Consider the following 23,495-nt stretch of genomic DNA (forward strand, 5'->3'; position numbering starts at 1 on the left):
CACTGAACAAGACACACAAGCTGAAACGTCAAGACTGGGTCAAGAAATATCTCAAGACTGATTTTTCTAAGGTTTTATGGACTGATGAAATGAGAGTGAGTCTTGATGGGCCAGATGGATGGGCCCGTGGCTGGATTGGTAAAGGGCAGAGAGCTCCAGTCCGACTCAGACGCCAGCAAGGTGGAGGTGGAGTACTGGTTTGGGCTGGTATCATCAAAGATGAGCTTGTGGGGCCTTTTCGGGTTGAGGATGGAGTCAAGCTCAACTCCCAGTCCTACTGCCAGTTCCTGGAAGACACCTTCTTTAAGCAGTGGTACAGGAAGAAGTCTGCATCCTTCAAGAAAAACATGATTTTCATGCAGGGCAATGCTCCATCACACGCGTCCAAGTACTCCACAGCGTGGCTGGCAAGAAAGGGTATAAAAGAAGGAAATCTAATGACATGGCCTCCTTGTTCACCTGATCTGAACCCCATTGAGAACCTGTGGTCCATCATCAAATGTGAGATTTACAAGGAGGGAAAACAGTACACCTCTCTGAACAGTGTCTGGGAGGCTGTGGTTGCTGCTGCACGCATTGTTGATGGTGAACAGATCAAAACACTGACAGAATCCACGGATGGCAGGCTTTTGAGTGTCCTTGCAAAGAAAGGTGGCTATATTGGTCACTGATTTGTTTTTGTTTTGTTTTTGAATGTCAGAAATGTATATTTGTGAATGTTGAGATGTTATATTGGTTTCACTGGTAATAATAAATAATTGAAATGGGTATATATTTTTTTTTTGTTAAGTTGCCTAATAATTATGCACAGTAATAGTCACCTGCACACACAGATATCCCCCTAACATAGCTAAAACTAAAAACAAACTAAAAACTACTTCCAAAAATATTCAGCTTTGATATTAATGAGTTTTTTGGGTTCATTGAGAACATGGTTGTTGTTCAATAATAAAATTAATCCTCAAAAATACAACTTGCCTAATAATTCTGCACTCCCTGTAGAAAGGTAAGGATCGGGTTGAGTCCCACTGAAGCACGATGATGGTATAGGTGGATAAGGATGTTGCAGGCCAATAAGGAGCTAAGGAGCTTAGGACCAGATGTAGGAAACAGTTTGCACGTCGCTAACAGCGATTTACGCTGTTTGCGACATGCAAACTGCACAATACAATGCACAAAACCCGTTTTGCGATTCGGTAACCTTGTTACCAAATCGCAAAACGGGTTTGCGAGTCGCAATTAGGAAGGGGACTCCCCTTCCTAGTTGCGAGTCACAGTGCAATGCTAGATTGCTTTTTGACCACGAATGCGGTCGCAAACCAATCACAGTTTGCACCCATTTGAAATGGGTGGTAACCCATTCTCAAAAGGAAGGGGTCCCCTTTGTGAATGGAGCTGCAAACATTTTTTCAGAGCAGGCAGTGGTCCTATGGACCACTGCCTGCTCTGAAAAAATTAAACAAAAACGTTTAATTTTTCGTTTTTGTAATGCATCTCATTTTCCTTTAAGGAAAACGGGCTACATTACAAAAAAAAAACTGCTTTATTAAAAAGCAGTCACAGACATGGTGGTCTGCTTACCCACTGGTAAGGGGGTCGCAAATTGCGACCCACCTCATGAATACTAATGAGGTGGGCCATTGCGACCCCCTTGTGAGTCGCAGATGGTGTCAGGGACACCATCCTACATTCCAATTTACGACTCGCAAATTACGAGTCGCTCCGACTCGCAATTTGCAATTCACAAAATGGAATCTTCCTACATCTGGCCCTTAGGCCCATATTTATACTTTTCGACGCAAACCTGCGTTAACTCAGGTTTGTGTAAAAAAGTATAGCGCCATTCCAGGATGCCAGCCGGCCGCCTTATTTAAGGAATGGCGCAAGCCAGCGCTAAGGCCTGGTTAGCGTCAAAATACATGAAGCTAACCAGGCAGGAGAGGCATAGGGAAAACTGGAGGTTGTGCGGGAAAGAATGGTGCTAGTCAAGTTAGAGTAAAAAAAATGAGTCTAACCCGACTAGCGTCATTTTTTTGATGCACAACCCCCATGGACATGACTCCTGTCTTAGTAAAGACAAGAGTCATGCCCCCAGCCCAATTGGGCACAGTGCCATGTAGGGGGGCCCAAATTAGGCCCCCCATATGGCACTTTGAATAAATATTTTAAAAACTGACCTGGACTTACCTGGGATGGGTCCCCCCATCTTTAGGTGTCCTCCAGGAGTGGGTGCGGGTGGGTGGGGGTGTCCCTGTGGGCAGGGAATGGCACCTGTGGGCTGTTTCCATGGTCTCTGACCATGGAAAAAGGCCCACAGGTCCCCTAACGCCTAGGCGTTAAATAATGGTGCTTAGGAGGCTTAGCACCATTATTTAAGGCTCTCCTCCTCCTGTGCATGATTTTTGCACGGGAGGATAAATAAGGCGCGAGGGCCTTTGAGTCATTTTTTTGCCCAGGAACGCCTACCTTGCATCTCATTGATGCAAGGTAGTTTTCTGCAGGCAACAAATGACTTTAACTCCAATATTTTGGAGCTAGACATGCTTAGCGCCAAAATATAAATATGGAGTTAAGTTTATGCCGGATTTGTGTAAAAAAAAAAATACGCACATCCGGCGCAGGGTATAAATATGGCCCTTAGCATCAATAGGTGAATTAAAGAGAGAAGGTTGGTACAGCAACTGCAAGAATGCCGAAATGGCAAAAAGGTAACCCTTAACTGTTCTCAAAGCTAAGCCCTGATGTGCTAAAGACAACGTGAACAAGAGGACTTGTCAACTGTCATAGCTTGATCTCCATGCATGAAGGTGGAGGGTGGGCATGTCCGGGTGCAGAACCTTCCCCTGCTGCTGTGACAGAAGATCCTATCGAAGAGGCAGCCTGAATGGAGGACCGATGGTCATGCACAACAGCTCGGGATACCAAACATTCTGTGCCCAATCTGGAGCCACAAGAATAATTTGGGCCTGGTCATTCCTGAGCCTCCTGAGAACTCTGGGCAAGAGTGATATTGGTGAAAAGGAATACAGGAGGCTGGAGCTCCACATGAGATGAAAAACGAGCAGGAGTCACCTTGGAAATTCCAGCATGCAAAATTGCTGACATTGCGCATTCTCTCTGGTGGCGAAAAGATCTACTCATGACTCTCCTCACTGCTGAAAGAGACCTTGCACCACCTCCGGATGGAAATGCCATTTGTGATCTGCGAGGCATCTGAGCGTGAGTCTGTCTGCTCTGGTGTTCAGAGAGCCCACTAGGTGTTGAACCACCAGAGAAATGCCCTGACATTCCAGCCACAACTTCACCCCAACTTGTTTGTTGCAATACCACATGGCGGTGGGATTATGAGTGAACAATTGCACCAGTCTTCCCTTGATCTAAGGAAGAAAGGCTTTCAGCACCAAGCGAATCAGTCGGAGCTCCAATAGGTTGATGTGAGCCTGGATTCCACTGGAGACTAGAGCCCTCTGATCGCCACCTCTCCCTGGTTGCCAACCTAGCCCAGGAGTGATGCATCTGTTACTACAGTCAGCTCCAGTTGGGGAAGGGAGGGGGTCTGCCACTGACCCAATCATGGTTAGTTAGCCACCTCTGCAGATCTTTTTCAGTTTCCTCTGAGATGTGAACCATGTTAGAGAGATTCCCCTGATGATGTGCCCACTAGGACTTCAGGTCCCACTACAGAGCCCGCCTATGCCATCGGGCATGACCAACCAGCAATTTGCATGAGGCCATGAGGCCCAACAGCCTCAGATTCAGTCTCACCAAAATCCAGGATGGAGGCTGAAACATCGGAATCATAGCCTGAATATCCTGGACTGGCCACTCAGGAGGATAGTCCCAAAACTGCACTGTGTCCAGAACGGCTCCAATGAAATGGAGCTTCTGAGAAGGAGTCAGGTGCGACCTTCATCATGTTGATAGTGAACCACAGCGAATACAGGAGGTTTGCCATAGTTTAAATGTCGGAGACAAGTGCCTTGGGATAGCCTGCCTTCTTCAGCCAAACGTCAAGGCAGGGGAAGACTGGAATCCTCAACATTCTCAGATGAGCTGCAACCACCACCATCACTTTCGTGAACACCTGAGGGGTGCTGGTAACATCAAAAGGGAGCACAGCAAACAAAGTGCTTTTGACCCACCGTGAACCCCAGGTAACATCTGTGGGCAAGCAGGGCAGGTGTGTGGAAATTTGCGTCCTGCAAATTCTACGCCACCATCAAGTCTCCCGGGTCAGGTGCAGACAAAGCTTAGGCAAACCTGAGCATTTTTAACTTATCTTTTTTTAAGAAGAGGTTTAGAAGGAGCAGGTCCAGGATAAGACGAAGTCCTTCATCCTTCTTTGGCACCAAAAAGTTGCGGGAATAGCAGCCATAACCAACTTCTGATGCAGGCACCATCTCTATGGCTCCTTTCGCCACGAGGACCTGCACTTCTTGAAGGAGTAAGGAGAGCTGGTCCTCTGTCAGCCAATCATAAGTGAGTGGCATGGGTGAGGGGGGGGTGTCTCAAAGGGGAGGGAGTTGCCCCTTTAAACTATCTGGAGTACCAAACGATCTGATGTTAGTGACCGTCAGTGGGGGAGGTGATGGTGTATCCTGCGGCCGCAGGACAGATTAAAGAGGTTTGGAGGCAGCAGCTGCAGGGGAGTAGGTGGTGGACTGACCAGATTGCTGGCCACCTGCCCCATGTGGTCTCTGTGACCTTTGCAAAAAAAAGGCTGAGAAACTTGCTGACTGTGGTGGCTGGGAGAGTATGAGTGCGGCTGAAGACCTCTTCTGTGGCCACGAAAGGGGTGGAAGGTGGCTAGGGACTGACGATGGGCCATCGACAAGCCCAAGGACCTGGTTGTAGCCCTGCTATCCTTTAAGCGCTCGAGCGCTGAATCTGCCTTGTCTCCAAAGAGGCAAGAGCCATCAAAGGGCATGTCCATGAGGGAAGTCTTGACAGCCCCTGAAAAGACAGATGCTCTCAGCCAGGCCTAGTGTTGTAAGGCCACCAGATGACGAAATTGCGCTGCCCAATGAGTCAGTCATGTCAAGCCCACATCGGATGTTGAACTTAGCTGGATCTCTCCCATCGGCAACAGCCTGAGAGAGTATAGACCGGGCCTCTTCTGGGATTATAGGCAGCTCTTGCGCAACTGAATCCCATAGTGTATAGGAATAATGGCCCAGTAGGCATGCAGTGTTCACATACTACAGTGCTAGCCTGGTGGAAGAGAACTTTCTCTAACAAAAGGTGTCCAGCCTCTTGGATCCCCTTTCTGGTGGAATGGTAGGGAACGCGACAGAGTGGATGTGAGATGAGGAGGCTTGGACTACCAAGCTCTCTTCAATGGGTTGCTCGGTAAGGAAACTGGCATTCCCAAGAGTGTGGCGATGGTGGCGGGCAATCTTCCTATTTACAGGACCCCCGAGCATGGATTGGACCAGGCTTCAAGTAGAACATCCATGAGAGCTTCTTTGAATGGGAGAAAGGGTTGGGTGGGGCTGACTCCCGGCAGAAGCACCTCCATCAATGCGTTAGTCTTTATTGTCACTGGGGGTAGGTTAAGGTCCAGGACCTCAGCCGCCCTACGTAGCATCATTACAAACAAGCCTCCCCATTCCTAGCCCCAGTAGGAGGGGAAACCAGGCCAGTGTCAGGTAAAGTACCTAACCCACTGACCTCCCCCAGTTCCCCATACCAGTTGTCCTCCTCAACTGGGGCTTCTACATAAAGGTCCACAGACCCCTCCCAAATGTCTCCCTCATCAGGCCTATCCATCAAATAAGGCACTGGCTCTGCCCTGGGAAGAATGTCCTTGATTGGCCTGGACACGGTGTCTAAATGTCACCAATCTGGCTCCGTGTTAGTGTTGTGAATAACAATGAAGACGGCGCCGCCTTGGGGCGTCACAGGTGTTGGCACAGGAGCGGGCGACAACCAAGGTCTTGGGCTCGCCCTGCTTCCAACAAGGGATCTTTGGAGCTCAACTGGTGCTGAAGGCGAACCCATCAGTGTGGGCTCAGTAAGGTCCCCTCCCATGCACGTGGGGCTCAAAGGCTCTCCAGAGGGACCGGGATGCTCAAAGATGAGGCATATTGCCTCATAAAATTCTTTGTTTTGGGCAGGGGTTACTTTGGTTCTGGAAAAGTCGGGGAAGCGAGGGGCGGACCCAGGATCAGGAAGTGCCAACACTTCCTCATCTCGTTGGATGTCTCGACAAACACGGAGAAGTCAAAGAGTACTTGGACTTCTGCGACTTCTTGTGCTTGTCGGACTTACCCAACTTCCTCTATGACTTTGTGCGATGAGGAACGTCGAGAGGGGCTCGGTGAACAGTCCTGGGACCACCCACACAAACAAGACCTTGAGCATCACAGAGTCGACTGACATCAGGCAGCTAGGAACTTGAGGGACCGCTCCCTTAGCATCTTGGGGCACATGGCGTGGTAGTCCTCACACACCATGTAGTTGTGTCCCGGCTGCTGGCACCACAAACAGGCTAAATGAGAGCCTATCACCGACATCTGCCTATGACAGGCTACACGTGATTCGAAAGCAGACAGTTTCATTTGTGACATCCTCACACTCATAAAAGGTCAACAAAAAGTTGAGAAAGCCTGTCAATAAGTGACTGAGGGGTAGCTTAATCCGAATCAGCGTTTTCTGGTGTAGAAAGGAAATAACTGACATACTTGCGCTGAGGTGGCAGCTATATAAGTATTGAGCACGTCAGTTCTGGAGCAGATGATGCCAATGATGCAATGCCGAACAATGTCACCTATCAGCTTGAAAATCTTCTGGATCCTAGACGATGGCTGGGGATATTCTAAAATAAGGAATCTGTAGCTAGAAGTCTCTATAAGATACCTTTTTCAAAACAAATACCTCAAAATGTACTTAATATATTTATACCAAACTTCAAAAATCATGCTTTTTGAGTGGAGTTCTACTTTCATGCCCAGACTGCTGCATAAACAACCACTGAGAGAATTTTGACCAGAGTGCAACATTTCAAACGGGTGCAAAAATGGAAAACACTTTTTAAACATATTTTCTACTTTTTTACTCTAGGGAGATTTGCACAAAACATAGACTGCCAAAACTTAGCTAGATGTGTTAGGCAAATACCACATTTCATTTATACTCCTCTAACAGCGCAATGTAACCAACCTGAAATGCACTTTTAATGGAAAATGCAACTGAATCTTAACTAGAGTTGCTAAAGCTTATGTTAATATATGCAGCCTGTCACCAAGCAGGTACTAGCTCAATATGATCAAATTCTTATGTTTTTTTATGTACTGTGGTGTTTCTGTGAGGTAACACCAAGACTGATTTGGATGTAGTTGTTTCCCTTCTGTGAAGACACACACACATGCTCAAAGGCAATGAAGGGATAAGTTACTTACCTGTAACTGTAGTTTTCCAGTATTGGAAGCTTTCATAGATTCACATGCTTGAATAATTCCCCGTCATCGAGATGGGAGTCCCGGTAGAATATATAACTTAGGCTGAAAATGTACATATACACTACATGGTCTAGGCCTCAAAAGAATAACCTATCATAGTTGTTTTGTAAAATAGACCCAAACTCAAATTTGAACCAATCAGATTGCCTCACCCCTTAGAACCTCCTGTGAGGAGCTGCCTTCCCTTAGATTTTCAGAGCATAAATGCTGTAATAATAAAGAACACTGAGAAACGAGAGAAAGTGAGCTTCCCCGGGGAGGTGGGTGGGCCGCATGTGAATCTATGAAAGCTTCCAATACTGGAGAACTACAGTTACAGGTAAGTAACTTATTTCTTACTCCAGTAATGGAACTTTCATAGATTCACATGCTTGAATAAGAGTAGCAAGCAGTAACCAACAATTTTTTTGTACTGACAAACACTGTTCATCTCACCATAAGATATCGTTCGCATTAGACAGGCAAATGCAAAGCAACAGAAGTTAACCTTCTGAAACATAAATGAATATGCATGAGAGGTATGTTAATACTGAACAGAAAATGTGATATTATATCAGAAGCGGATGGTGGGAAAACAAACAGCTCACCTTCTCAGAACAAATGTCTAAGGACTGCTTGACCCACTGCTGCATCTCAGAGCGCCTCAGCACCCAGACAGTAATGCTTCGTGAAGGGGTGTGTCGTTCTCCACGTGGCTGGTCGACAGATGTCCAGCAGTGACACCCCAGAGAAGAGCGCACAGGATGTAGAGAATGCCCTGGTAGAATGCAGGGGTCGACCAGCCCTTTGATGGCAAAAAGCTATTACGCTTGAGATCCATCTAGAAATAGTCTGTTTAGTAACAGGATGCCCTCTTCTGGGCGCACTAAATGCCACAAATAGTTGATTTGATTTCCGGATCGAGGATGTTCGCTGCAGATAGAATTTAAGGCATTGTTTGACGTCAAAGGAATGCAGCGATCTTTCTGCCCCAGTCTGAGGCCGTGGAAAGAAATTCCTTAGCACTACTGGCTCATTAATATGGAAGTCTGACGGCACTTTGGGGCTAAACTTAGGGTTTGTCCGCATGATGACCTTATTGTCCGCAAACCTCATGAAGGGTTCCTGGATGGTAAATGCTAGGATCGCGCTTACTCTACAAGCAGATGTTAAAGCCAAAAGGAGCGCTACCTTCCAGGTGACATACTTAATGTCTGACTTATGAATGGGCTCGAATGGTTCGTTCGTTAGTTGACCGAGGACTGTATTTAGCTGCCAAGCTGGAGGCGGTAATTTGACTGGAGGAAAATATCGGAACATCCCTTTCATGAATTGCTTGCTAAGCCATTGAGACCAGAGGGATGGTCCTTTAGAAAGTCATCTATATCTGGAGATAGCAGCTAGGTGAACTTTAACCGCTTCTGTGCCCTGAACGAGGTGGTCTCGTCCTCGGCACCGGTTGCCCGGTGCTGAGGGCGAGACCACCTCGTCCGGCTATGGGCCCCCGGGGGGACCGCTCCCCCCGATGGCCAAGCACCCCCATCTCCTGGGCAAAGATGGAAGGGGAATCGCTTCCCCTTTCACACCCCCCGAATGACCTCCCAGTGGCATCTGATGACGTCAGTGCGCTTTCGCGCGCTGATCTCATCAGAGGCCTTCCCCCGGTGCTCGAAGCTCAGCTTCCAGCGCCGATCGAAGGAGAAATGCAAAAGGAGGGGGCGGAGAGGCATGAAAGGAGAGGAAAGGCCTTTCCTCTCCGTTCATGTCTCTGAGCATTTGTGCTGCGATGCGATCGGGCAGCAGAAATGCTACTAGACACCAGGGATTTTTTTTTTGTTATTTCCAATAAGGGGGAGCGGCCCCTTAGGCAAGGACCGCTCTTCTGGGGGCAATTTATTTCTTGGCTATTTCTGCCCCCGGGGGGTCAGAAATCCACTAGACACCAGGGAAAATTTTATTTACTCCATTTTTGTTTTTTTTATGTTTGGGGAGGGACCCCTTGGGCAAGGGTCGCTCCCGGGGGGAGGGGGGGGCAAATTATTATTAGGCCATTTCTGCTCCCCCGGATCTGCCCCGGGGTTGCAGAAACCACTAGATACCATGTTTTTATTTTTTTTGTACTTGCGCATAAGGGGAGTGGCCCCTTGGGCAGGGGCCACTCCCAAGGGGGGCAAATGACTTTTATTAGGCTGATCTGCCCCCAGAGGGGCAGAAATCCACTAGACACCAAGGAAAATTGTATTTTTTGTTTTTTTATTTTTTTTATGCTTGGTGAGCGGCCCCTTGGGCAAGGGTCGCTCCGGGGGTGGGGGGGAGGTCTACTAGATGCCAGGGGATAAAAACAATAAAAGAAAATAGTGAGGTGGTGGCTACCAACCAGTGTGGGCCTGGGTATGCCCCCAACCGAACTGAAGGGGCTAACAATCATTCAGCTCTCCCCGCACACTAAAACATCTTATCCCATGGCAAGCAAGAGGACATTTGATTATTTTTGGTTTTAGTTTTACATTTGGGCCATGAGAGCTTGGTAACTCTCAAAATCGTCCCACTTGTAATGGTGAGGGCTGCACTTTTTTTTTACTTTGGGAAGCTGCCATGTAGAAAAATCCACAAGACCTAGACACATCTGAAAACTAAACATCTAGTTGATTCCAGGGTGGTGGGCTTCACATGCACCCCGCACCATTTCCTTACCCACAGTGTCCTGCAAACCTGCAACTTTGCTGGAAAGCACACATTTTGCCACATTTTTGTGATGGAACCTTCCGGAATTTGCAGGAATCCACAAAATTCCTATCACACAGCATTGTCTCATCTATACCGATAAAATATCTGCTGCATTTGTCAGCCTAAAAATGTTTTTTTTCAAACTGCCCTTTTGGACCCACTTTGGTTCCCCCTCAATTTCAACGTGTTTTTGGCTCTTCCCTGTCACAAACACTTGGCCCACCCACAAGTGAGGAACCATTTTTATCGGGAGACTTGGGGGAACACTGGGTGGAAGGAAATTTGTGGCTCCTCTCAGATTCCAGAACTTTCTGTCACTGAAATGTGAGGAAAAAGTGTTTTTTTAGCCACATTTTGAGCTTTGCAAAGGATTCTGGGTAACAGCCTGGTGGGAGCCCCACAAGTCACCCCATCTTGGATTCCCCTGAGTCTCTAGTTTTCAAAAATGCACAGTTTGGTAGGTTTCCCTAGGTGGCGGCTGAGCTAGAGGCCAAAACATTCACAGGTAGGCACTTTGCAAAAACACCTCTGTGTTCTTTGAGAAAATGTGATGTGTCCACTTTGTGTTTTCGAGCATTTCCTGTCGTGGTCACTAGGCCGACCTACACAAGTGAGGTACAATTTTTATCGGGAGACTTGGGGGAACGCTGGGTGGAAGGAAATTTGTGGCTCTTCTCAGATTCCAGAACTTTCTGTCACTGAAATGTGAGGAAAAAGTGTTTTATTTAGCCACATTTTGAGGTTTGCAAAGGATTCTGGGTAACAGAACCTGGTGAGAGCCCCACAAGTCAACCCGTCTTGGATTTCCCTAGGTCTCTAGTTTTCAAAAATGTACAGGTTTGGTAGGTTTCCGTAGGTGGCGGCTGAGCTAGAGGCCAAAATCCACAGGTAGGCACTTTGCAAAAAACACCTCTGTTTTCTTTGAAAAAATTTGATGGGTCCACTTTGTGTTTTGGAGCATTTCCTGTTGCGGGCACTAGGCCCACCCACACAAGTGAGGTACCATTTTTATCGGGAGATTTGGGGGAACATAGAATACCAAAACAAGTGTTATTGCCCCTTGTCTTTCTCTACAGTTTTTCCTTCCAAATATTAGACAGTGTGTAAAAAAGACGTCTATTTGAGAAATGCCCTGTAATTCACAAGCTAGTATGGGCACCCCAGAATTCAGAGATGTGCAAATAACCACTGCTCCTCAACACCTTATCTTGTGCCCATTTTGGAAATACAAAGGTTTTCTTGATACCTATTTTTGACTCTTTATATTTCAGCAAATAAATTGCTGTATAACCGGTATAGAAGAAAAACCCACTGCAAGGTGCAGCTCATTTATTGGCTCTGGGTACCTAGGGTTCTTGATGAACCTACAAGCCCTATATATCCCCGCAACCAGAAGGGTCCAGCAGACATAATGCTATATTGCTTTCAAAAATCTGACATTGCAGGAAAAAGTTACAGAGTAAAATGTAGAGAAAAATTGCTGTTTTTTTCACCTCAATTTCTATATTTTTTTATTTCAGTTGTTATTTTCTGTAGGAAACTCTTGTAGGATCTACACAAATTACCCATTGCTGAATTCAGAACTGTGTCTACTTTCCAGAAATGTTTAGGTTTCTGGGATCCAGCATTGGTTTCACACCCATTTCTGTCACTGACTGGAAGGAGGCTAAAATCACAAGAAATCGTAAAAATGGGGTATGTCCCAGTAAAATGCCAAAATTGTGTTGAAAAATTGGGTTTTCTGATTCAAGTGTGCCTGTTCCTGAAAGCTGGGAAGCTGGTGATTTTAGCACTGCAACCCCTTTGTTGATGCCAATTTCAGGGGAAAAAACACAAGCCTTCTTCTGCAGCCCTTTTTTTCATTTAAAAAAAAAAGAAAAAGAAAATTTCACTATATTTTGGCTAATTTCTTGGTCTCCCTCAGGGGAACCCACAAAGTCTGGGTACCTCTACAATCCCTAGGATGTTGGGAAAAAAGGACGAAAATTTGGCGTGGGTAGCTTATGTGGACAAAAAGTTATGAGGGCCTAAGCACGCCCTGCCCCAAATAGCCCAAAAAAGGCCCGGCACCTTAGGGGGAAAAGGCCTGGCAGCAAAGGGGTTAATGGATGCATGCGCGAGACCAGAGCGCTCCCGATGAAGAAGATACAGTAACACCTGCTGCGGATGAATGCCATTGGGGCACACCATAAACAAAACCGTTTCCATTTTAATTTGTACGTTTTAAGAGTGCTATCAGCACGTGCTTTAGCTAAAATGGTTTGGCAGTCAACAGGAATATTCAAATGGCCGAACTCATTGAACTCAGAAGCCATGCACATAATCTGAGAGACTTGGGATCCGGATGCCGCAGTTGGCCATGGCTGATGATTAGTAGCTCCGGTATAGGTGCTAACCTGATGGGAGGACACGGGGACAGCAACAGAAGTTCTGTGTACCACGGTTGACGTGGCCAGGCTGGAGCAATTAGGATTATATGGCGGGTTCCAATTTGATCTTCCTGATTACCCGCGGAAGAAGAGGTATCGGAGGAAAAGTGGAAGCATAAATCCCTGACCATGCTATCGAAAGGGCATTTCCCCATGACCCTGGTTGGTGATGCCAGCTTGCATAAAACTGGCATTTTGCATTCTGGGATGTCGCAAAGAGGTCCAGGTTTGGTTTTCCCCACCTGAGAAATATTGCGTCCAGCGTCCTCCGATTTAGCTCCCACTAGTGGGAAGATGTGCTGAGCCTGCTTAGTGAGTCTGCTGTGGTCATTCGGACAAGCACCGATGAGCCTTGGATTCTTGGCAGAAAAGCCTGCACTGCCAGGTACACAGCTCTGAGCACGAGCAGGTTGATGTGAAGAGTAGGATGAAAGGGGGGCCACCTGCCGCTCACTTGAAGATCCTGAAGGTCAACGGAGGGACCTGAGCTAAGAATCCTAAACCCTTGGAGATGTTTGTCGGTGTTGACCACCAATCGAGGGAGTCGATGATCCTTGCTGTTATCTGTATGATGTCCTCGAAGGAACCTTGCGTCTGTTTCCACTGTTTGTCGAGCTCTTCTTGAAGAGGGTACATCCAAAGGCGATAGTGGAGAACTAGATTGATACAGGAGGACATTATCCCCAGTAAAGATTTGAACTTTCGAACTGAAAGAAACGTTCTTTTTTTAATTGTATCTGCTAGGGTGATGAGTTTGAGTTGTCGTTCCTCCACTGGGAATGCCTTTACTTGAGTCGTGCCCAGTAAAGCTCCCAGGAAAACTATTCTTCTGATAGGCTGAAGATGGGACTTGTCTCTGTTGAGAGTGAGACCTAGTTGATGGAATCGGCGTAACGTGGTCTTGAGCGAGTGTCATAGAGTGAACATGTCTGGAGCCTTCAGTAACCAGTCATCCAGATATGGGAATATCTGGTGTTTGAAACGCCTCAGATATGCTGCAACAGGGGCTAAGCATTTTGTGAAAATCCGGGGAGTGGATTTGAGTTCGAAGGGTAGCACTTTGAATTGAAAGTGCCGGCCGGCTACCATGAATCTTAAGAATTTTCTGTGCTTGGGGTGAATGGGTATGTGGAAGTAGGCATCCTGCAGATCTAGGGAAGCCATGAAATTCCCTCTGTTGAGGAGTCGCAAAACATCATTCAATATCACCATGCGGAGGGCTTGCTTCTTTAGATATTTCTTGAGCTGCCTCAGATCCAGGATGGGTCTCCACAAATGAGACTTCTTCATGGCGAGGAAGAAGCAAGAATAAAAACCGCCTCCTTTTTGAGAAGAAGGGACTACCTCTATCGCCCCTTTTGATAACATGACATATATTTCCAGAAGGAGAAGATGCAGATGTTGTTGACGTTCCCGGGAAGGCAGAGTCTCGGGGGCATGCCAGTGAACTCTAGCAGATGACCATAAGTTATTATGTCCAGAACCCACTTGTCGTTTGTGATCTAATGCCAACGTTGCATGTTGTGTCAAAGAAGGAGAGGTAGCCGGCCCCTGGAGGCTGTCATTGCCTGCGGGAGGTGTCCTTATATTGTCTCCCCGACTTCCCTCTAGGAGGAGGTCTGTTGTATGCCGCTGCCGGAGGTTGTCTCTGGTGGTATTGGGGTCTGGAAGATTGGTATTGGTGCTAGGAGGAGGTTGGGTACCTAAAAGATTGGTTGCCACCTCGAAAGGAAGAGTGTCCTCTACCTCGGCTCCTCGAATGGGTGTGCGCTTATACTGCAGTGATCCTAAAGACCTGGCAGTATCCGTATCTGTTTTGATTGCTTGAAGAGCATCGTCCACATATTTACCAAACAAGTCTTGTCCATCGTAAGGGAGGTCAAGGATCTTGGTTTGGATATCTGGTCTAAAATTTGTGGCCTTGAGCTACTCTTGGCGCATTAGGACAGCTGAACCAGCCAGTAGCCGAAACCCCATAGCGGCAATGTCCAAAGCACTGTCAATAACCTCTGTAGACGTGCGTTGACCCTCCATGAGGATCTTTCTTGCTTCCGACCTGCTGGAGTCTGGAAGTCCGTCGACCGAGTGCAAAATGTCCGACCATAGCTGCCTGTCATATCTGCCCTGGAGCGCCAGGTAGTTTGTGGCACGGACCACAATGGCAGACATAAAAAAAATATTTTACCAATGTTGTTGAGGCGCCTACCATCCTTGTCTGGAGGTGCAGATAGAGAGGCTGAAGGGTTTCTGGAGCGTCGCTGGGCAGCCTGAGAAACCAATGAATCTGGTTTTGGATGACCCACCAGGCAAGCAGGGGTGTCCTCTGTAGCTTTATATTTCTTGTCCAGCTTTGGCAATACTGCTGGCACCATCGCTGGGTTCCGCATAATTTTAATCCCTGTTTCCATACATGATCTTTTATAGGGATTGCTCTGACTAATTTCCTATGCGGCTCCTTAAAGTCATATAAAATGCAATCCTGCTGTGTGGATGGCATTTGGAGCTCAAAATGCGCAGCTGCTTTTTCTAACTGATTGTGAAAAGAGCCAATACCCTCTGGAGGGGATTCAACTGCGATTGGCTCCGGTGAAGGGGGTGCTGGAAGTACATAGTCAAACCATTCATCCTGGTCTGAAAGAACTTCTTCTTCAGCCGCTTTGTCCGTAGAGGCTTGGACCTGGGGACTCTGTGGAGCTTGAGGAGGAATTTGTGGCGCAGCAGGAAGAACTGGCAAAGGTACTGGAGTACATGGTGCATTCACTACTGGTGTAGGATCTTTTGCCGACTGAGGATGGAAGCGCTCCCTATAATCTGCCAGCATGGCCTGTAGGTCGGAAATAAGACCAGAAGGCAAGCACACCATTCCTTGTTTTTGTGGTGGGACTGGATCATAATAATGCTGATCATAGTAGGAGTCATCACCAGAGTACTCCTGACATTTAACATGCAACTGGGAAGGACTCCTAGCTACTCCAAACAATGCGTCCTGATCTGATTCCTCATCATCGTCACCATCTAAAAACCTAGATGGCAAAAACCTTGACACCTTGCTTGGTGAAGTGACAGACGGTGCCAAATGAGTCTTGGAAAGTCTCTTGAGAGGGGTATGCTCCGCAGAGTGATACATGGCAATGTTGATGGTCTTTGCTGCTTTGTTTTCATAGTCGATGAGAAGAAACCTGTTGTCGTCGACGGGGGTGTCGACAATATCGTCGTCACTGGAAACATCGTTGATGGTGTGGTCGACGACAATAGTACCGTTGACAGGAGCGTCGTCGAAGGAGGCACCGTCGGTAGTGTCGTCGATGGAGGTGTCGTCGACGAGGGCATTGTAGAAGGAGGCACCGTCAATGGGAGCGTCATCCTGAGATCGATTGTCGACGGGAGTGTTGTCGACGAGAGTAGCATTGACGAAATAGGGCATCCCGTCACAAGGATCTTGCACCGGTGCCGTTGACACTGAAAGAGTAACTACGACCGGCGTCAGTGAAGAAATAGCCGTCGACAAGAGTACCGTCGACGATGGCGCAGTCGACGGTGCTGAACTTGGCTTTTTAATCTTGTGGAGAACCTTAGGAGGTAGAGTAGCCAGTTCAGAAGCAGTCTTTTTTAATGATTTTCTGAGGGTTTCTGTGCCTGCTTTCTTCCTCTGTGGAGAGCTACGACTTTTAGCAGATGTTCCTGTTGGTTTTTGTGCCATTTTCTTAGCTGGCTCTTGAATATCCAAGCCCTCCTGCTTTCTCTTCACAGGTGTTTCAGGAGCAGAAATAGAGGAGGAGGCACTGTCCTCATCAGAGGCTGAGTGTCCAGTCTTACCTCTCTGAAGCCACAACAGCAGGGGAACCTCTCTGTCTTTCAAAGTCTTTGTAGAGAATTTTCTACATCAGTGTTTCCCAACCTTTTGACACCCGAGGACCCCCACTGAATCACTACTGGAAGCCAGGGACCCCCAAGAAATTTGTACGATTTAAATTTCAAACATTAAAATAGTAATTCACAAAAAATACACAAACAAGTACACACCAAACAAATACTCAAATTAGTAAACATATCCTTATTTTATATTGGAAAAAATTGCAAAAATTTTAAAACTTTTATGGGAAGGTTGGTGCTTCATCTTGGCGACTAACTTTTCAATGTTTGGTTTTATTTAGGAAAACTGAATCCTCAAGTCACATTCTGCATTTCCCAAGCGATTTTTGTTTTTATTTTTTAGATACATAACTTTTTTATTTAATGTGTGGTGGGCAAAGGATGTAAAACCATAAAGGCCTCTCATCTCTCCATAGCCTCTCTGTCACATGTATTTAATTTGATTTATAGCACCTCTCATACAAGTGTAGGGTGTCAAAACACTTTACTGGGGACTACAAGGTGTAGGATTCACCTCATCCATACTGTTAGTCATTTTCTAAGAGCGCTTGGTCTGGAGAAACACAAACTCAGGATTCAGAACATACCACAATGGCTAGCCTTGACTTCAATAATAGCGTTCTCTTATGCAAGCAAACCTTTTTTTAGCAGTAATGAAAGAATTGGAAAAAATATAATTTTCTAATTTGTTCCATGTGGTTCTTTGTTGGCAGTTCATAACTCACTGTGTGAGATTATGATTGTGACTTATGAACTGCACAATAACAAAAGAATCTCTGTGACAAAAGAGGTACCACTGTGCTATGCACATAAAATGTGGTTCTTTGCATGATACATGTTCTTTGCATCTGGCATATTAACCATCTGCACTACATCCAATGAGTCAAATCTGCCACTAGACAAACTCCCATCTCTCCAGCAGGTACATTAATCACCAGAGTTATCTTGACACTTTTATTTTTGTCCCAAAGTTTACACTGAACATTGCAGTGCTTATAAAGCTGCTGCACAAATGAATAAACAGATAAAAAAGCAGGCCCAGCTGGAGAAATGCCTTAATGCCGGTCCAGGCCTGCGGGCCCCCCGGGAGTGTGTCACGGACCCCTGGGGGTCCGCGGACCACAGGTTGGGAAACTCTGTTCTACATATTTTGCAGTCCTTTGTTTTGTGGCTGGGATATAGACAGAAAATACATTAATCATGTGGATCATCCACATATAGGGGGTCATTCTGACCCCGGCGGTCATGGCCAACAAGCTGGCGGTGCCCCGCAGGGCATTCTGACCGCGGCGGTTCAGCCGCGGTCAGAAAGGGAAAACCGGCGGTCTCCCGCCGGTTTTCCGCTGCCCTGTAGAATCCTCCATGGCGGCGCAGCTCGCTGCGCCGCCATGGGGATTCTGACACCCCATACCGCGTATCGGGTGTCGTGGGGCCCCTGGGGGCCCCTGCAGTGCCCATGCCACTGCACCCGTCGCACCTTCCCACTCCGCCGGCTCAATTCTGAGCCGGCGTCCTAGTGGGAAGGCTGTTTTGCACTGGGCTGGCGGGCGGCCTTTTGGCGGTCGCCCGCCAGCCCAGTGCAAAACCCAAAATACCCTCAGCGGTCTTTCGACCGCGGAGCGGTATTTTGGAGGGGGGAACTCTGGCGGGCGGCCTCCGCCGCCCACCAGGGTGAGAATCACCCCCATAATCTTTTCTTCAAGCAAGAGGCACAGGATCTAAAAAGGCCTTTCCTTGGTGTCTCTGACATGGCAGCCAGTTTGAAGCACCAGAAAAAAAAGAAATGTCCTAGAACTGAAGTAGTAGATCTTCTGAGAGAAAATATTGAGCAGAGCTCAAAGAAGACTCCTCAGCACAACGTGCAGTAGAAAATCTGAGGAAAGGCAGCTCCTCACAGGAGGTTCTAAGGGGTGAGGCAATCTGATTGGTTCAAATTTGAGTTTGGGTCTATTTTACAAACAACTATGATAGGTTATTCTATTGAGGCCTAAACCATGTATTGTATATGTACATTTTCAGGCCTAACTTATATATTCCACCAGGGACTCCCATCTGAACGACGGGGAAGTATTCAAGCATGTGAATCTATGAAAGTTCCAATACTGTAGTAACTCAAATGATACAGATAGGAATTCTTTATAACATGGCAGCATTGGCTCAGGTCTTTCCATCCATCATCTTTATCCTGCTTTTTAAGGGGGAACTTTACTCCGTTATCATATCACAGACCAAGGCCCAAGTATTTATACTTTTTTTGCACCGCACTTGCAGCATTTTTTGAAGCAAAAGTGGCACAAACTTACAAAATGAAGGCCCATATTTATACTTTTTGGTGCTAAACTGCGCTAACGCAGTTCAGCGTCAAAAAGTTTACAGCAGGCTAGCGCCATACCAAGACACTGGCCGGGCGTCATATTTATGGTATGACGCTATCCGACGGTAAGGCCCAGATAGCATCATAGAAAAAGACGCTAGCCGGGTGGGGGAGGCGTAGGCAGAACAGGGGGTTTAGCGTCAGAGGGTGACGTTAGTATGGTCAGAGGCAACAAAAAATGCCTCTGCCCAGACTAGCGTCATTTTCTGATGTTAGAACCCCATGGACATGACTCCTGTCTCAGTCCCCTGGGCATGGCCATTGGGCCCAGTGCCATGTAGGGGGGCCCAAGTTAGGCGCAATGGCACTTTGAAAAAAACAAATACTTACCCATACCTACCTGTACCTACCTGAGATGGGGTCCCCCCCATCCTTAGGTATCTTCCTGGTGTTGGTGGGGGTGGGTGAGGGTGTCCCTGGGGCCAGGGACGGGCACCTGTGGGCTCTTTCCATGGTCTCTGATCATGGAAAAAGGCCCACAGGTCCCCTAATTCCTGCCCTGACCCAGGCGTTAAATAATGGCACTAAGCAAGCTTAGCTCCATTATTTAAGACCCCATCCTCCCCTGCTAGATTTTAGCACAGGGGCTAAATATGGCGCTAAGGCCATATCGTCGTTTTCTGCACGGGAACACTTACCTTGCATCTCATGGACGCAAGATAGGTTTCCACATCCAGAAAATGACGTGAACTCCATAACTTTGGCGCTAGACACATCTAGCGCCAAAGTCTAAATATGGAGTTAGGTTTGCGCTGAATTAGCGTAAAAAAACAACTTACGCTAATTCAGCGCAAACCGAGTATACATATGGTCCTACAAGTTTGCACTGCTTTTGCAGCAAAAAATGATGCAAATGGGGTGCAAAAAATTGTATAAATATGGGCCTAAGTGTACTGTAGATATGTTAGGGTCCGTGGGGCTTGATGTGCCCTACTGACCTAAAAGCAACGATTAAAGTGAAGAGCTCACCTTCTGATGTCACTTTGGGGACCACAGTTTTGCTCTCCGCCGGTGTTTGTCTCTCCAGTTCCTGGATTCTCTCTAGAGCATTTCTCAGTTTCTCGTCCAGACTTTCTGCAGTTTCCTCAGCTTTCTGAGCGCGTAATTCTGTCTGTCTGTGAATAAGAAAAGCCAAAGTAAGAACAGAGGCATTAATGAATAAAAACAATTATTTGGCACTTCGGCAGCAAATGGTAATCCTGGGGTCTACACATGCTGCTGTTTAGAAGAGTGCAATACCAGAGGCAATATGAGAAGCAGTGGGAAGCACTGGCACTGCAGTGTACTGTTTCATGGCTGTGCGGAGGGCAATGCGTTCACATTCTTACACCCACCCTACCTTTATGCAGTGGAGGATGTGAACATCTTGTCCTCCCACTAAATAGAGGGCATCACCCTGGCGCTCGCTCACTAGTGAAATCTGCCCGGTGCTCCCTTTTTAAGCTGCCCTTGCAGGTCGAAGTGTTTTTTTTCTCTTTTCCTTTTTTTATTGGTGAGCGGCAAAGCGCTCTGTCCCATGCTGTAATCTCTCTTTGGGCTTCTAACCACGTCCCATGTCACATCAGTCACTTTCACTAGTTCGTGGGCTTGCCTTTTAAAATCCGCTTGCTTTCATTTGTGAAAGGCATACATACGTCATGCCTTTTCCGGTGTTTAGCCCACCGACACAGCACTGGTAAACTACTGAAACCATTCGAGGCTTGATGTTTTCAGCATGGTTTCCGGACTACTTACTTTTTTATTTTCCACGCAGCGCGTTCGTGCTGGGGTTTACATAGCGCAATCGCGCTCGGTATTTCCGTTTTCAATTTCAACACGATTGCGCTGCATTTTACATAGCGCGATCGTGCTGTGTTTTTTTTCTTGCAATTTGTGTGGCAAGGAAAGTCCGCTTAGGAACTTACAACGCTAATAGTTCTAACTTGAGCAAATGCGAGACCTGTTGCATTGCAAATGCTTGTTTAGTTTTAGTGATGTGCTGTGCGCAATATGCCCTCATCTCAAATAAACTGAAACTGAACACAGCCAGAGCCAAAAGGCTTCAGTGTGATCAGTGCTTGGGGGTCATATCTAATGACCGTAGAGGTACCATCCGAAGTTTTGCACTTTTCCCCACTTTTCGAAAAAACATCAAGATTTTGCTTCATTTTGGCCATATTCTCAGTTCTCTTTTGGTGAAACAACAAATCTTAAGGACCCATGGAATGCAGAGGAATAAAAGAAAGAAATGCAGCGTAGATATCTAGGGGCATATTTACAAGAAAGTGGTGCATCGGTCCCGGTGCACCCCTTTTCTTGTGTCGCCCCGTCCCACCAAACGACACCATGGTTGTGCCATAGTTACAATACCGCGCACCATGGCCATCTTTAGGGTAATAGCATCACAATTCTTGACACTGTTGTGGCTCTTTGCTGCGCTAGCATCCAACATTGGGAAGCTAGTACAGCAAAGCACAGGGAGGCCCACTGATTAAAATGGGTGCTTCATTTTAATGCCTGCTCTGAGCAAGCTTTAAAAAATACGGGAAAAATGGCACCACAAAATGTAGTAAGTTTCACTGCGTTCTTTTTTTGGGCCTTCCTGTGTGGGGATGACCACCTTGCATACATTATGCCTGGCGCAGGTATAATGTAGAGCAAGGGTTTACAAAGTGGCACAATGCAAGCATTGAACCACTTTGTAAATATGGTGCGGAAGAAAGGTCACCTTAACACCGCCTTAGCGTCACAAAAAATACACTAGGGTGGTGCAAGATGGTGCTGGGTTCTTGTAGGTATGCCCCCTACTGTGGAAAAAGTTATGAATGCCTAACAGTGAACTGCCCCAATAATTAAAAAAGGGTGCAGCAAATAGGGATGGGGGGGGGGGGCTCAGCACTGAATGGATTATGCGGGGAAGACCACATTGTACACAGACAAAACTGTGATCAATGTGAGAGGAGCCAGTGGCTGAAGTGGGATCGCCCACTGCCCTATGCTGTTGCTGGTGGAAACAAAGAGTAAATGACAACTGAACAGCCAATGACTGGAAAGGGCTGAAAAAAGCCTCTATATTTATGTATAACACATCATATTTTTTTACTAACAATAGTCTCAAGCTATTTCGGAGGCACAGACCTAAAAATAAACTTAGGGTGTTGTTGCTGGTTGGTGGAAGCAGAGTTACTGCATGGGTACTAGCTGCAGCATCGATAAATGAGGCACCTCCATTCAGGGATTCTTTTTTTTCTTACCTTGTCCTTCAGGTCACCAAGAAATGGGTGTCATAAACTTCTGAGATCCTTCATGGAGATAGTGAATGAAGATGATTCGGGTTATCTATTTTTCTAACAATATTCTGATCAACAGAACTTCATATGTACCCAGCTTAAATGTGCAGGACACCAGAGAACGAATACTCACAAGAGTTGTTCATGCAGTTGCTCCAGAGTTGCCAGGGCTTCAAAAGCCAGCTGAGATTTTGGTGTCTGAGGCATGGCAGCGGTCATCAGTCCCTAGAGATAGAAAGGATAGGGGTAGCAGGTTGATGGGAAGAAGTAGGCATTACAGGGAGAGACACAAACATGAATAAGAGCTGTAAAGATAATCAAGGTAGTGAAAGAGAAATTAGGTTTTGCGGCACACCAGACCACACCCACAAATGTTTGGTTGGGCTGTGCCATATATGCCAAAACAAAATGGGGGTCATTCTAACCCTGGCGGTCCAAGACCGCCAGGGCTAAAATGACGGGGGCACCGCCGGTTTTCCGCTGCCCATTTGAATCCCCCATGGCGGCGCAGCTCGCTGCGCCGCCATGGGGGATTCTGACAGCCCATACCGCCATCCTGTTCCTGGCGGTTCGCCCGCCAGGAACAGGATGGCGGTATGGGTTGTCGTGGGGCCCCTGGTGGCCCCTGCAGTGCCCATGCCAGTGGCATGGGCACTGCAGGGGCCCCCATAAGAGGGCCCCACAAAGAATTTCACTGTCTGCATTGCAGACAGTGAAATTCGCGACGGGTGCCACTGCACCCGTCGCACCTTCCCACTCCGCCGGCTCCATTCGGAGCCGGCGTCCTCGTGGGAAGGTCGTTTTACACTGGGCTGACGGGCGGCCTTTTGGCGGTCGCCCGCCAGCCCAGTGTAAAACCCAGAATACCCGCAGCGGTCTAATGACCGCGGTGCGGTATTCTGGAGGGGGGAACTCTGGCGGGCGGCCTCCGCCGCCCGCCAGGGTGAGAATCACCCCCAATGTTCTGATCCAAGATCACTGATCCTTTTGTGAAATCCACTGTGACATATGAATGCTTCACGTCAGCATGATAAAAAAAATGCAATAAATGAAAACAGACTTAAGAAGAATTTTTGATTGCCCTTATTCTTTCATTACACTTCGCTGGTATTATATAACAACATTTTCTGTGTTTCTTTTAAAAATCCAACATAATATCTCAAACCGAAGGCCTGGCCATATCTTATACTAATTACATCCTGTGCATCTGCAAAGAGCATGTTCACCCCATGGTATTAACAGATGTTTGTTGTCAAGTTCAATGTCACACATGTTATTAATCTTAGAAGAATGAAAGGCTGCGTGAACTCAGCTAGATTCAGCAGGAGATCAAACACAGATTAGATAGTGAGCACTACAACCAGCCATGACTTGGAATCCTCCC

At 47.0% G+C, this 23,495-nt stretch overlaps 1 protein-coding gene across 2 annotated transcripts in view; it reads right to left on the bottom strand.

The window, feature by feature from the left end:
* The window catches only part of AXDND1 (axonemal dynein light chain domain containing 1), a 342,044-nt gene that overhangs the window by 9,669 nt on the left and 308,880 nt on the right, over positions 1-23,495 (bottom strand). For both annotated transcript variants that reach the window (XM_069232100.1, XM_069232101.1), the window contains exons 24-25: positions 22,245-22,336; positions 19,812-19,957 (exon numbers count right to left, since the gene is read on the bottom strand). In XM_069232100.1, the coding sequence (XP_069088201.1) occupies positions 19,812-19,957; positions 22,245-22,336 (238 nt within the window). The remainder of the gene's footprint in view (positions 1-19,811; positions 19,958-22,244; positions 22,337-23,495) is intronic.

This window comes from Pleurodeles waltl, chromosome 4_2, assembly GCF_031143425.1.
Source record: "Pleurodeles waltl isolate 20211129_DDA chromosome 4_2, aPleWal1.hap1.20221129, whole genome shotgun sequence".
NCBI classification, from domain to species: Eukaryota; Metazoa; Chordata; class Amphibia; order Caudata; family Salamandridae; genus Pleurodeles; species Pleurodeles waltl.